Here is a 15,199-nt window from a genome sequence, read left to right on the forward strand (position 1 = left end):
AAAGCCCCTCTATCAATATGAGCATAATTATTTTTCTGCTGCAGTAAGGAAATGTGATGTAAAGCCTATGGGGCATTCACTTCCATCACTCATAACATGTGAAATGACTTGTACCTGTACCATAAGGCAAGGCATCGTAAGCAAGCTTCATTACATGATGTGAATCATTACATATGAGTACATTGTCTGACGTCACCATTTCCTTTACCTATTTGAAAGCCACCTCACACTGCTTTGTCCATGGCCATTTCATCCTGATCTGTAGTAATGAGTTCAAGGGGTGGAGCACAGTGGCCAGGTTTAGCAGGAATCTGTTGTAGTGACAACCAAATCCACAGAAGGACTGCAACTGTGACTTGTCCTTTGGCCTTGGGGCATCCACCACTGCTTGAATTTTCTCAGCACACTTGTGTAAACGTTGTGCTTCAATGGTGTGACCACAGGGAGTGATGCTTGGTTTAAAAAAATTTACATTTGTTGCATTGTGTTCTGAGCCCTTACTCTTCTAATCTTTTTAACACTGTCTTGAGATTTTGGAGATGTTTCTTGACATCCTTACTGATAACAATGTCTTCCAGATAACACTGAGTGCCTGGGCAGCCTGGCAGCTGTTGGTCCTTAGCTTTCTGTCAGAGCGCAGGTGCAGATGCCACTCCAAACATGGGCCGATTATAGTGATAAAGCTCTTTGTGAGTGTGTATGATGAGAAACACTTCAGACCCATCTTCCATCTCCATCTGTAGCTAAGCCTTGGCTAAGTGTACTTATCTGAAGTGTTCCTCCCCCCCAGAAAGGTTAATAAGGATATCCTCTATCCAAGGCAGAGGATATTGATCTACTTGCAGTACTGGGTTGATGGTGACCTTAAAATCATCACAGATCCTGACAGAACCAGTCCTCTTGGCTACTGGGACCATTGGCATTGTTCATGGCTCCACTCAACATTGGGAAGAATTCCTTCAGTCTCCATTTAATCTTGGTCATTGGCTGCTTTATCCCAGATGGTATAAGGAACTGGACAGACTTTTTAAAAGTTGGGCGGTGGCATTTTGATTTAATACTATTTTACCCTTGATATGCTTGAGTTTTCCAATACCATCCTTGAACATTACTGTGGCATCATCCAGTGCTCATCTTAATTCACCTTCAGTTGACTCTGTTTCAGGGGTTGTGGCATGCAAATGGTGGATGGATCACTAATCAAGTTGTAGTTGTCCCAGCCAATCATGGTGCCACAATGCTGGACCTCCTGTTTTTTTTTACAAATACATGCTTAATGTGGTGTTCGTAGTTGGATATCTGCAGGCTTCAGTTCAGTATTTTTGAAATGCCATTCAAGTTCTCTTTGTAAAACGACTGAAATAGACAAACCAATGTCAAATTCCATTTTAATTTGCCTTTTACTTCTGGTATAAAGCCATATTGCTTGTCTCTTGTCAGTTTTCACATCGTAAATCTCAAGGCTGCTCAGCCCTGTATTGCTCTCATCATTATCAGGTTTTTCATCAACAGTGTGCAGATTTGTGCTCTTTTTGAAACTACAATTTGATATTTTATCTTTTGCTCTTGTCTCTGTAGCCCATTTATTTATATATGTCCTACTTTGTTGCATTTTCTGCAAATTTCACCTTTAATCCTGCATTGGCTTGATGTTTGTGAGCCCCTGTAGCAACCCTAACACAATTTGTTCTGTTTAGACATTGCAATTTTGTAAACATTCACTTTCATTCCTGACTGCAACTCAATTGTGTTTCTGTCTCCAGTTTTCATTGATACATTGATTTCTCTGCTGTTTTAAATCTGAATTGTGCTTCAGTTAGGAGCTGTTTTTGAATGTTTTCTTGTAAGATTCTACAAATGAAATGATCTTTCAGTGCATCATTAATTCCATCACTGAACTTGACAATGCTCAGACAATTTCTTCAATTCAGCCACAAGCTGAAATGGACTCCACTTTCTTTTGATTCCACTTATGAAACCTAAAGTGTTCTGTGATTAACAAAGGTTTCAGTTCTAAATGTTCTTGAATTACTTTCATGATAAGAACAAAGCTCATTTTAGCTTGTTTTGTTAGAGCAGTTAAACATCTAAGCAAACTGTACTCTTTTTCACCAGAGTCACTCAGCAAGACTGGCTCTCGTTTCTCATTGGTTTTTCATTTGCTTCAAAATACTGCACAATTTGTTCAGTATACATCAGTCATTGTTGTGCAATTGAACACATCTATCTCTCTGATGTCGCCAGCCCTTTCTGCTTTATTTATTTATTATTATGATCCAGTACTCATTGTTTATGAACCCATGAATTTCATCTGTTTTCTGCTCTTTTTTATCTCAACTATCTCTTTCCCTTTGTTGTGCTTCAACAGGTTAGTAGTTGTCTTGGGTTTGTTTTAAAACTTACTCGTCACCACTGTTATGTTTTGTAACTTCAGAAATTAATTGAAAGAAAAACATGGGAGCCTAGGAAAACATACATCTGAACCCTTAGTGCCTAGGTGGCACATGGGGCCTCAGGAAAACACGCTATTTCACTTTACTTTCATGAGGCACTCATCTTTGTTGAGGTGAAGTAATGATGTATGCCATTTACATACTTTTACCTATAAGTCATAATGAATTGTGTTGGCGCGTGGCCTAGTGGGCAAGGCATCAGACTAGTAACCTGAAGGTCACTGGTTCAAGCCTCAGCTGAGGCAGCGCGTTTGTGTCCTTGAGCAAGGCACTTAACAACACATTGCTCTGCGACGTCACCGGTGCCAAGCTGCATGGGTCCTAGTGCCTTGCCCTTGGACAACATCAGTGGCGTGGAGAGGGGAAGGCCTGCAGCTTGGGGAACTGCCGGTCTCCCATACAACCCTGCCCAGGCCTGCACCCTGGAATCTCCAGGCGCAGATCCATGGTCTCTCGAGACCACCACCATGTAATGAATTATATAAACAACAAAGAATGCTTGATCAAACAATATATTTACAATATTACTCAAGTATTACTGAACTATTAAATACACTGCATATAGGAGTTCAGATGTTATGCTGCCATTGTACACGACATTGGTAAGACTGCACTTGGAGTATTATGTACAGTTTTTGGCCATCCTAGAAAAAAAAGCATTAAATTGAAAACAGTATAGAGAAAATCTATGGGAATTCTGCTGAGACTTGAGGGCCTGAGTTATAAGGTGGAGCAGGGTAGGATTTTAATCCTTGGATAGTAGGAGTCTGAGGGGTGACCTTATAATGTAGAGGTGTATAAAATCATGAGGGGTATAGACAGTGTGAATGCACTCAGTCTTTTTCCCAGGGAAGGGAAACTAGAATCTAGGGGCCATAGGCTTATGGTGAGAGGTGAAAACTTTAAAAGGGACGAGTGGCAATTTCTTCATGCAAAGGATGATGCATAAGTGGAACGAGCTGCCATAAAAAGCGGTTGAGGTGCGATAACAACATTTAAAGCATTTATGGAAAAATGCATTGACAGGTGGGGTTTAGAGGGATATGGACCAGACGTGGGCAAAATATTCTAACTTGGTGGGCACTGTGGCCAGCATGGATGTGTTGGGCCGAAGGGCCTGCTTCCTTGCTGTACTGCTCTATGTGTTGGTGCGTGGCCAAGTGGCTAAGGCATTGGTCTAGTGATCTGTAGGGCGCTAGTTTGAGCCTCAGCTCAGGCAGCGTGTTATGTCCTTGAGCAAGGCACTTAACCACATATCGGTGCCAAGCTGTATCGACCTAGTGCTCTTCCCTTGAACAACATTGGTGGCATGGAGAGGGGAGACTTGCAGCATGGGCAACTGCTAGTCTTCCATACAACCTTGCCCAGGCCTCAGTCAACATTGAAATCAATGGGCAGCCAAAAAGATTGCTCTGTGATTCTATGTAATAGGTGGAAATAATTGCCTGTGAGACTCAGAAACTGTGTGCTCTAAGCGTCATTGGGGATTAAGTATAATGTCAAGGTTGTCCAGAGTTTGGTTCAGACTCAGAAGGTTCCCAGGAAGGATGAAGTAGTCGGTTTGGGAGTGACCCCGTCAGGTCTTTCACTATTTCAGGAAGGGTGTACGGCAGGTGATTTAGAGACAATCGAGTGGTAAGGCGGATGTCATCAGTGCTCATGTTCCTGTGTTTCCGGAAGATGTTGCTGAGGGGCAGCACTGAATTGAATATTGGCGTGCTGCCTGCAATGCACTGAATGAGCAAAGGAGCAAAGGTATATTACACACCGTGAATTCCCTTGTGAACTTCCAGGGGCTTTTGCATTTAGCCCCTGGTATGTTTTTATTTGCCTACAGGATTAGCTCTAGGTTAGCAATGTTTTGTCCTGTGGATCCATCAGTGCAGTATCTGATGTGCATGTGCTTATGGGGAAATAACTGGCAAATTTCCCTGTCTGGTGTTAATTAATAGGTCATGATGTAATGTTTTTCGAGTATTGCCATCAGGGTATATTTTGTTTAAACTGGAATTTGCACACCTGCCAACAACTTTGAACCCATAGGGCTTAACACTGTGATATCATTAAATTTTCTTGGAAGAATAACCTTTGTAATATTTCATACAGTGGGTATTGCGTTGAATCCCTGTTACTGTCACCATCAATTTGACAGCTCTGCTAGTAAGAGGCAGTAGGCAAGAAATGACAATATTAGGGTTTCACTGGAGTGTGATGTTTTCCCCTGTGAATCTTTCTAGTTGTTTAATGCAACCGTTGAAAATGAAGCTGCCACTCCAGGCAATGGTGAGTACTGCAATTTAGCCTAGGGATCCACTGCTGGTTTTGATGGAGCCAAGAGCATTTAGACTCCATCTGACATGTTAACTATCCATGTGATTGAGTTGGATTCAGAAAGACTGGCTGGAAGTGGGAATCACAAGTGACTTCCCAAGTGTTATTTTCCTTCCGACAACTTTATAATTTCCAGTAGATTGATCACTCACTGATCTGAGATAAGAGAATGATTGATCTGCTGAAAATTGTAAAGATCTTAGAAAGAAAAATAACAATAAATAAATGAAGCAAAAGCAGCTACAAATTCTTCCCACTCAGTATTGTTAAATGTACTGGATAATCAGGTTTCTGCATTGTACTGCCTCTGAATTTATTTCAATGCACTGACTTTGCACGGACTTCTGGGGAGTTTCTATCTACCCCTCATCTCTCCTATGTGGAAGCTCAATATTCTGAATGACCAGGACACTCTTCTCTACCTGGTTTATGGTAAAGCAACACTTAAACTAATTTGCATTAAGCAATAAATGGTATGCAGTGTTATATAATATATGAAAGAACCAGATTTAATTGTTAAGTCCGTAGATACCAACAAAAAAATAGTAAAATGGAAACCTCTCAGTGCATGAAGCAGCCATTAGTTAACTTGCTCAGGCTATAAGGCTGTGGACTTAAGATTTCTGCTGCTTTATAAACATTTTTAAAATTCCATATTTCTCAATTTCATGCTCAAGGTTAACTTTATGAGTAGTGTTTTGTGCTTTAGAGTTCCAGGTTTAATGCTTGGACTTCAGCCTCTGCCTATAATCCGAACAGAGTTAACCAACTGCATCTGCGTCTGGAATCCCCATGATTCCCATGCGGAGAATTTCCAAACATTAATATGATTTTCTTGGTGCAGGTGGAAGTGTGCCTTCCCTCATTCAGCAGTCGGTTTTCTTTTTTTCTTCTGAATGTTGTTAGAGAATGAATTTCAACAGCTTCATTTTTAATTCAGAGTGTGACATTAGTGAGGACACCACTTGAGCTTCAGTTGAAATCATGAATCATCATTGTTCAAAGAAATATTTACTTTGTCAGTGCAAATATTAAATGGCATAACTTTGTGGATGATATTCTTTCCAAATACTTTTGTAAAAAGTCAAGAAACTTTGTTTTTTTTAAATCAAAATCATATTTAGATTTTTGGTTTTGATATTAGAGAGATCTGCAGAGAGAGGATAAAACAGATAGAGATGGCCATTTATAAATCCTCACCTCTGTTTTGTATTGGTTTTCTGAATTACTGACCCAACACTAATTAACTAGCTGACTGGCCTAAGGTTTTGTTTACTTAACAATTAAACTTTGCATGCTTAAAGTATATTTGCATATGGTGTATTAGTTACTTCAGTTCTCTTGCTGCAACAAGGAATACAAATGAAGAATAATAAGATGATTCAATTCCTGCTGAGTTCTCAGATTCTGATCATCTGGACTCTAAAGTGGAAGGCACGAATTGAATTGACTTTATTTCTTACATCCTTCACATACATGAGGTGTAAAAATCTTTACGTTACGCCTCCATCTAAATATGCAATGAGCAATTATAGTAATTTGTAATAAATAGTATGTACAATAGAACAGTCAATATAGCAAAGAAATACAATTATATCAGTGTGAATTAATCAGTCTGATGGCCTGGTGGAAGAAGCTGTCCCAGGGCCTGGTTTTAAAGCTGCGGTACTGTTTCCCAGATGGTAGCAAATGGAACAGTTTGTTGTTGGGGTGACTTTACTGTCACCAAACAATTGATACTAGAGCGTACAATTATCACGGCGATATTTGATTCTGCGCTTCATGCTCCCTGGAGTACAAATCAAAGTAAATATGATAAAAATATAAAATTATAAATCATAATTAGAAAATAGAAAAGGGAAAGTAAGGTACTGCAAGTCAGGTCCAGATATTTGGAAGGTACGGCCCAGATCCAGGACAGGATCCATTCAGCAGTCTTATCACAGTTGGAAAGAAGCTGTTCCCAAATCTGGACTCAGGTCCCAATGATCCTTTGGGCCCTTTTTACACACCTGTCTCTGTAAATGCCCTGAATAGTGAAAGTTCATATCTGCACCACTCTCGGCAGAGTCCTGCCATTGAGTGAAGTATAGTCCCCATACCAGGCAGTGGTGCAGCCAGTCAGGACACTCTGAATTTGTAAGTAGGGGCCGTCACTCAGGAGAACTGTTTCTAAATGACTCCAGTGTATGCCTATGACCATCTGTCCCAGTACGAATAGAGGCCTGAAAGTTGTAGGCTGCAGTCAAGAAGCAGAAACAAAACCTGCAGATGCTATCATCTAAAGTGAAAACAGAGAACACTAGAAATATGTAAAGGTCAGATGGTATCTGTAGAGAGAAGAGCAGGACTTTCAGAACAAGTCATTGATGACCTGTTGTAGATTTCCGGTTTCTAGCCTTTATTTTTGATTTATGGGCAGATTTGGATCTCATATTACCCATGACCCTCATGTGAGGTCAGTGAGCAACTCTGCAAAGTGTAGTAAACCATCGTCCATTAATACCTCATGGTCTGTATTTTAGTATGCTCTATATCCCTGACAATCTGCTGCTGTGCAGTCAAACAGTGCAGCATCATGTACCTCTGCAGCTTTCAAATCTTCAGTTTTTCCCACCTTCATCACTTCCTAATCAATGTCAGTCTGCCTGTACCCTATGCTTAGTGAGACCACGGCAGTACCTGCAAAGGTCAAATTGGAAATAATTTTATATTGTATTTCAATTGTTTGGTGTTAATTATAATGTAGCCATTGAATCTTCAGAGGTTCATGAGCCACGTTACTCTCGTGGTTTATGGTGACATCAGGACTTCTTAATTGAATCACTGCTTGGTAACTCACAGCCAGACATTTGTATCTGTTATAGTATGTAGCCTATAATTATTTCACATTTTGCTTCCAGATCCTATGGGTATTGTGAGCAGGATAAGACTCATTTAAAGATGAGGTTGTTCAGATCATCTCTGTACTTTACAAGCAAAGCACAGCTTCTGTTCAGATCCATGCGAAGCTTGCCCGTACTTCATTCTGGGCATTTTCTTCTGCTTGTTTTGATTTGCTTCCCGCAATTTTTCATTATTTTTCCGTGTGACACAAGTGCACACAGCACCTTCGGGGCACCAAGCTGGCAGCTGTTTCCAGGCCTGGGGCCTTGCTCGGCTGCCTGCTGGAGCAACCCAACCCATCCCCCTCTGATCTGTTTCCTCGATGAGCTGAAGCTACTATTGTTTGCTTGCTGCCGCGATCTAGACCCATGTCTAGTTTTGGCTACCCAGTCAGACTTAAGACTTGCTTGTCCAAGTAGATTGATGCTGTAAAGGAAAATTGCAATTAAATTGTGATTTCCATCCTTGGAATAAAGGACTTTTTTTTTATATTGTAAGCTGCTGACAGAGTTCTTCTTCCACAGCACAATCAGCTCCAGGGTAGTTATCCGAATGGAAAGTCTTTCTGCAGGGATCTACTGGGATGCTGAGATACATCTCAAGCTGCACTCAGACACATCAGCAGTGACGTAACCTGGGGTCACTGGATGTTTCGGGTCTTTCAACATCAGACACTCTCACCCAGGTGATCCAGCCAGGGTTGATCAGGCCCTGGCTTGTAACCCACTAGCAATGGTCCACAGGTCACACCTCTTGATCCACAGCCATCTGGAGGCTCGCTCGGCAGCCTCTGTGACAGTCCTGGTGGCTCTTCTCTTTGCAGCCAGCCGCCTTCGATTGCCAGTGCAGTAACTGCAAACGCAGGCAAATCTGACAAATTACTTTTTCTAGCTCAGTATTTCTTATATCAATATTTTCTTTTAACTAGGCACAATATCATCAGAACTATTACTGGAATTTTAGAAAGAAAGGTGTTACAGAAATAATAAATAGGACCTCATAAGGCTGGTGGCTCATTTCAATTTCCTTGGAAATTAAAAATCCGAAAAGCAAAAGAACAATTAAGAAACTTAGTACAGTCATTTAATGTAAAGTCATACAGCCACAATAATAGGCATTTTGACCCACTATGTCAATGTTTACTATCAAGTACCTATCTCATTTACCAGCTCTTGCTCCATATCTTACTATGCAGTGCAGATTAAAGTGCTTGTTAAATACAGTAAATACAGTAAAAGCCCCTTCCTTCACCATCTTCCCAGCCAGTTTGCCCAGACTTCACTTAGCCTTTGAGAGAAAGAAATTCTTCTTCTGATCCCCTGTATGCTTTTATCCTCACTTTATACCTAAGCTCTCTGATTTTAAAATCATTTAAGGGATAAAGAGTTACTCTAAACTCAGTCTAAGCGTTTTGTATATCCTTATCAGGTTCTTCCCCAGCCTCCTCCACTCCAAGGAAAGCAAATCTATCCTATCCAATCCTCAAAGTTCAAAGGTTCAAAGTAAATTTACTATTGAAGTACATACTGTATATGTTACCCTATACAGCCCTGAGATTCATTTTCCTTTGGGCATACTCAGAAAATCTATAAAATACTAACTATAACAGGATCAATGAAAGATCAACCAGAGTGCAGGAGACAGCAAACTGTGCAACTGTATAAATAAATAGCGGTAATTAACGAGAACATGAGATAGTGAGATAAAAAGTCTTTGAAAATGAGATCATTAGTTGTGGGAACATTTCAATGATGGGACAAGTGAAGTTGAGTGTAGTTATCCCTTTCATTCAAGAGGGACAGCAACTGTTCTTGAACTTTTCATCCAAGGCAGCATCCTCGTGAAATTTCCTTTCCACCTTCAGTCTGCAGTTATATCCTTGCTGTGATGTTGTGACCAGAAATGTATTCAATATTCCAGCTATGGCCTTGCCAAGACCTCCCTGCACTTATATTCTGTGCCCCATATAATGAAAACAAGCATCCTGTATAGCTTTTTCAGATCCTATCTACCTATGCTGCCACCTTCAGGGTCTTTTTGAACTTCTACAATATTCCCTTGTTCCTCAACACTCACTATGGTACCACCATACATGTCCCACCTTACCTCACTCATTTGGAATAGATTCTCTCCGCAATTTCTTAGCTGAAATGACCAAATTACCGGACCGATCACCTTTCTAACAACACCACCCAATTTTTGCATCGTCTGCAGCTTTAAATGATTTTCTTTATTTCTGTTAAATCTTATAGGCTTTATAAATGAATGTCAAAGTAATTCCTGTGGTTCATGACCAAGGTGTCACTGAGTTGATGTATATATCATAGCCATAAGTCAACTGTTGTGCTTTTAACAAATGTCTGTTTAATTGACGGCTAAGACTTCTGAAATCAACTTTTTAAAATGGGCTGGATTGTGCGCAGTTGGAACTACTAATGGATTAAAGTGTTGGGAGAAATACATTATGACCTAGGCCTGAATACCTGTGTCTGTTATCGATGTGATCACAATTGTGAGAAACAGCAACTGTGCAGTCTTGAATCCTTCCGAGTAACCCTAGACATAAAGAGAGGCCTATAAAGCTGTTGGCTGTTGTATCTGGCAGAGATCGTCAGTGGTATTTCGTGGAAAATGGCAAGGGATGCGATATATCTCAATTTTATCGACAGTTGCAAATTTCTTTCAATTCTGGGAACTGTGAGCTTCTTAGGGACGCAGATGTGGAAACAAAGCCACATAATTTGATTTTTTTTCTCCCAGCTCAATGTGCCAGGATTTCGCATACCATGAAAGTTTGAGAAGAGGATGTTTGGTCTCACTGGGTCCATTGGTGAAAGAAAAGTCCACTCTGGTGCTAATTTGTTGTTGATGGACAATGAACTCACTGATTGCTGTTGATTAAGGTTTACCTCAATGGTGGCATGGGCCTAGAGGCACATCAAGGCTGGACTGGATAAGGCTGACAAATTCTCCTCGAGGAATATCAATAAATCAGACATTTTTTCCCTCAGTAGTCTCAAGGTCACCATTACTAATACAACAGCTTCATATCAGACAACACACACAAAATGCTGGAGGAGCTCAGCGGGTCAGGCAGCATCCAGGGGAAGGAATGAACAGTCGATATTTTGGGCTGAGACCCTTCATCGGGTCTGGAGCTTTAAAATAAACTTATTTGATGTCTTGAATTCAGATTCCCGGGCTGCTGTGGTACAATTTGAATTCATGTCTAGGAATCATTAGTCCAGGCTCATCCTGTAAGGTAACGTTGTAGAGCAAAATGTGGTTGTATGGGTACTAATATATAGTCATACACTGTATATAAATTATTTAAAATAGCCTAAGGAATTATTCAAAATGCTTGAAGGTTCTTACAATTGCAGAATCTGCTCATTCAAAAAAATGACTGACAGCTAAAATTTACTGTTTCCATTTTCTTCCTATTCTAGGCAGATCTGTAAAGAGTTCACAGATTTATTAGCCCAGGACCGATCTCCACTCGGAAACAGCCGTCCCTCAGCAATCCTTGAAGCCGGAGTCCAGAGCTGCTTGACTCACTTCAGCCTGATCACACATGGCTTTGGCAGTCCTGCCATCATCGCTGCATTAACTGCCTTCCAGAATTACCTGGTGGAGGCTATAAAGGGGCTGGATAAGATCTTCCTGAGCTCATCCAACAGCCATCCCTCGGGGGAATCTGGGACTAAAAGCACAGACAAAGAGGCCAAACATCGAAAATAACTGGGGACAGATGGCACGGACCAAACTGTTCTAATTATCAAAGAGATTAAACAGTCATTCAACGTGCAATTAATAACAAAGGACAAATAAAATAATCATCAGGAGGATTGTGTTGAGGTGGCTGTGCAGTGACAACTTTCTAATTGAGGCAAGAAAGGAGTAAAGAGTTAGCCTGGTTTTATCGAGATCGAATAAGGCCTGAACCCAGGCTTGTCTCAATCAATGGCACGCACATTGAACTATCTTGGGACAATTGATCCAGAATTTGGGAACATTAATATGGCAAGAGATTAATAAAGCACAAGCTTGGAGCAACAGCCTCGGCAGAGCAAGCAAATAGTGTTCCACATGTGTATATTTATTTATGTGTAATTAAATGGGAACTTTAAATAGACCCGTGCAAGCTATTTATCTGCTGACCTGGTTTTTCTGCTGTGAGTGATAGGAGATGAAGACTTTGCTTTTAGATTTTTTAAACTTGAGGTTTCAGGGACAGGATAAGGTCAGATTGGCAGTATCTGTGTAAAGGTCATTGTATTTTCTTGTGGAAGTGATGCACAGAGGAATATTTGTGAATGTGTTCCTGAACCATATTTTGAAACGGTGGCGTGTGAGGTACGAGGTTATAAATCTCTTAATTTGTTTGTCTAGAGTGTTTCATAAATTGTTGAATAAATTGTGCTGCTATACAGAACAATTCTATTATATGTTTCTTTCATGTAATGAAAACTTGGTTATCAGGACTTTGTAAGATTTTGTAACCTATTCTCTTCCACCCCATACACCCTGCAAACAAAAAAAAACTTAAATCAAACCCATTTTTGTGTTTTGAATTTCCTCACAATCTGTCTTGTTAATAAAGGAAAATAATTTAAACAGTGCTGAAACTTAGATGCTCGGTTTGATTGAATAACACTACGTTTTGGAAAAGAAAGGTCTTGAATTTCCCATCAGTTGAGGGGACTTGCCGCATGCATTTTTAAGAGTCTGGCATGCTAACTTATCAATTAAACACAGAACAATGCAGCAGAAACTCTTCATTGTTGGTTGGTCAGCTCAGTCAGTGTGACTTTCTGCAGAAGAGCACATCCAGAGATCCTGTCTTTGTCACCAGTAGGTATTTGCCAGTTCTCCTAAAGGTGTCTCTACAGTTGACCACAATTGATCATGTAGAAATGGAGATAAGTAACTGCTGTCAGTTATGAACTGTCCAAAGTTACAAGATGTGTCACGGTATCTTATGGTAGGATCAGTCCATCACCTGTAACATTTGCAGCTGAAGGGCACATAAACCACAGTTTCATATGGAATACCAGGACAGTGTAACATGGTTCTCTACCGATTCCCCATAAATTAAAGAACAATGGTGTTGATAGCAAAAATGTGGGTCAAATTATTTTGCCGAACAGAAGCAGCGGGCTGTAAACCAGACAGGACATGAGACCACCCATTTGTAAACAAACATCCTGTTACGTTCTTTCCCTGTGCAACTTCCACTTTTACCAATCATTCCTCCGGCGATATTCCTTTTTAACCCACTATCAAAGCACCTGAGAAACAGATTGTTTAATTACGTCAATCGGATAATTATCCCCATACGACTGTGCTGTTTCACCTTGCCATTGCATCATTGGCTGACCCATCTGGGAAAGTCCAGCCCTTGTAGATCACATTGTAACTTTATAGTGGTGTCCATTAGGAACAATCAGTCGAGGGCTGCCTTAAGGTACAAGTACATGCTTTAAAAACTGACCTATGTGTTTGAGCAAATGATATGATGGTAAAACCAGCATCTAATCCATGAGTTCCGAGCCATTTTTATGCCATGGACCAATACTGATAAATAAAGGGTCTGTGGACTCCACAAAACCCTCTGAATCCACTATCGGGATAGGTAAACCGATCTCAGATATCCATTCTCAGGATAGATAAATCAATCTCAGAATCCTCTCCTAGAGTCATAGACTCATAGAAAAGTACAGCACAGAAACAGGCCCTTTGGCCCATCGAGCCTACGCCAAGCATTTAACCTGTCTACTCCCATCGACCTGCACTGAGCCCATAGCCCTCCACACCCCGATTCAAACTTCTCTTAGATGTTGAAATTGAGCTCACATGCACCTCTCGTTCCACGTTGATCCTCTGAGTGAAGAAGTTTCCCCTCATCTTCCCCTTACCCTTAATCCATGACATTTAGTTGTATTCCCACCCAATCTCAGTGGAAAAAGTCCGCTTGCATTTACCCTATCTATACGCCTCATAATTGTGTATACCTCTATCACATCACCTCTCAGTCTTCTATATTCCAAGGAATAAAGTCCTAACCTATTCAATCTTTCCATATAACTCAATCCCTCCAGACCAACATCCTTGTAAATTTTCCCTCTACTCTTTCAACCTTCTTTATACCTTCCTTGTAGGTAGGTGACCAGAACTGCACAAACTACTCCAAATTAGGCCTCACCAATGCGGGATCTTGTCAAATTCCTTGCTAAAGTCCCTGTAGATAACATCCACTGCCTTGCCTTCATCAACATTCCTGGTAACTTCCTCAAAAGACTCTACAAGATTGATTAGACCCATCCTCCTACATACAAAGCCATGCTAACTCTCCTTAATCAGTCCCTGTCTATCCAAATACTCATATATCCGGTCCCATAGAATACCTTCCAATCAATTTCCCACTATTGATGTCAGGCTCACTGGCCTATAATCTCCTGACCTCTCTCAGACCAAGATTCTTAATTACACTCAGCTGGCTCCTATGGGCAAGTCACACTACTTATACAACTGACACCAGATAATATATTGTGATGGTCTGAAATGTTTCTTGAAACTGCATGCATATCCTTTGCCCTCAAAATGGAGAAGGGCAGTAGGGACGAAATCTTAAATTTGTATATATCTCTCATTCTCATTTAGAAATATTTAAACTGTAAAATTGTAATTATGGGCTGGGGATAATTTTAAGGAAGTTGCTGCAAGCATCATTCTTACTGACTGTAGATTGTGGCTAGAAGTGAAGTACCTAGAAGAAATAGGGGTGGGCGTCTCTGCCAAAATGCCGATCGGTGCTTTAGTAGCTCATGACATGGCTTTGCAGAAGGAAAGCTTGTAATGTTAAATAGAGAAGACATAAGGGGAATTTTCTACAGCTGTTTCTGGTTGTTAGGTGTGAAAAGCTAAACAATCGGTTGTGGTTTCTCTGATCTAGATGCCAGAAAATGCTTAAAGGCATGGATGGGAAGTGGTTAAAACTAAGAGAGGAATGAGGAAATAACTTGGATTGATCATAATGTCCTTCAGAACCTCAGGCCATCAGAAATGCTCTTGAAGTGCAGCCACTGATGTATAGTAGAGAACTGCAGCAACCAATTTACACATGACAAGGCCTCACAGATTAAATTACAACTGGTTCCTTTATGTCCGATTGTCTAATTAGAACATACTGTATGGTTAGAGAAACTGCATGCTCACAGAAACAAGACTGCTGCTATATGCAAGATGAAACAGCCCACTTTTGTAACGATCAATCCTACACTGTTCATGGTTGAGGTAAACTTGTGGCCCAGAAAGGAAATAAGGGCATTTTTCAGCTAGTAATTCTCTGTGCTCTTTCCCTCCCTTACCCATTAGACAACTCTGACCCCTGGAGCAATAGCTTATCAACTCTGATGTGAATGCCTGTGAAAATGATATGCTGATGAAAGTGAGACTGAAGAATTAGTATTGGATGGAATGCTTCTTCAGCATTACGTTTGAAGAAGCCAAGACCAACGGTGTGATGG

At 40.6% G+C, this 15,199-nt stretch overlaps 1 protein-coding gene across 4 annotated transcripts in view; it reads left to right on the forward strand.

The window, feature by feature from the left end:
- Nucleotides 1-12,292, forward strand: part of LOC132383490 (transcription factor AP-2-beta-like) — a 120,526-nt gene extending 108,234 nt beyond the window's left edge. For all 4 annotated transcript variants that reach the window (XM_059954489.1, XM_059954492.1, XM_059954491.1 and 1 more), the window contains one exon: nt 11,120-12,292. In XM_059954489.1, coding sequence (XP_059810472.1) covers nt 11,120-11,411 — 292 coding nt within the window. In that variant the 3' untranslated portion in view covers nt 11,412-12,292. The remainder of the gene's footprint in view (nt 1-11,119) is intronic.
- The last annotated feature ends 2,907 nt before the right edge of the window (nt 12,293-15,199 follow it).

Source organism: Hypanus sabinus, chromosome 30 (assembly GCF_030144855.1).
Source record: "Hypanus sabinus isolate sHypSab1 chromosome 30, sHypSab1.hap1, whole genome shotgun sequence".
Classification (NCBI taxonomy): Eukaryota; Metazoa; Chordata; class Chondrichthyes; order Myliobatiformes; family Dasyatidae; genus Hypanus; species Hypanus sabinus.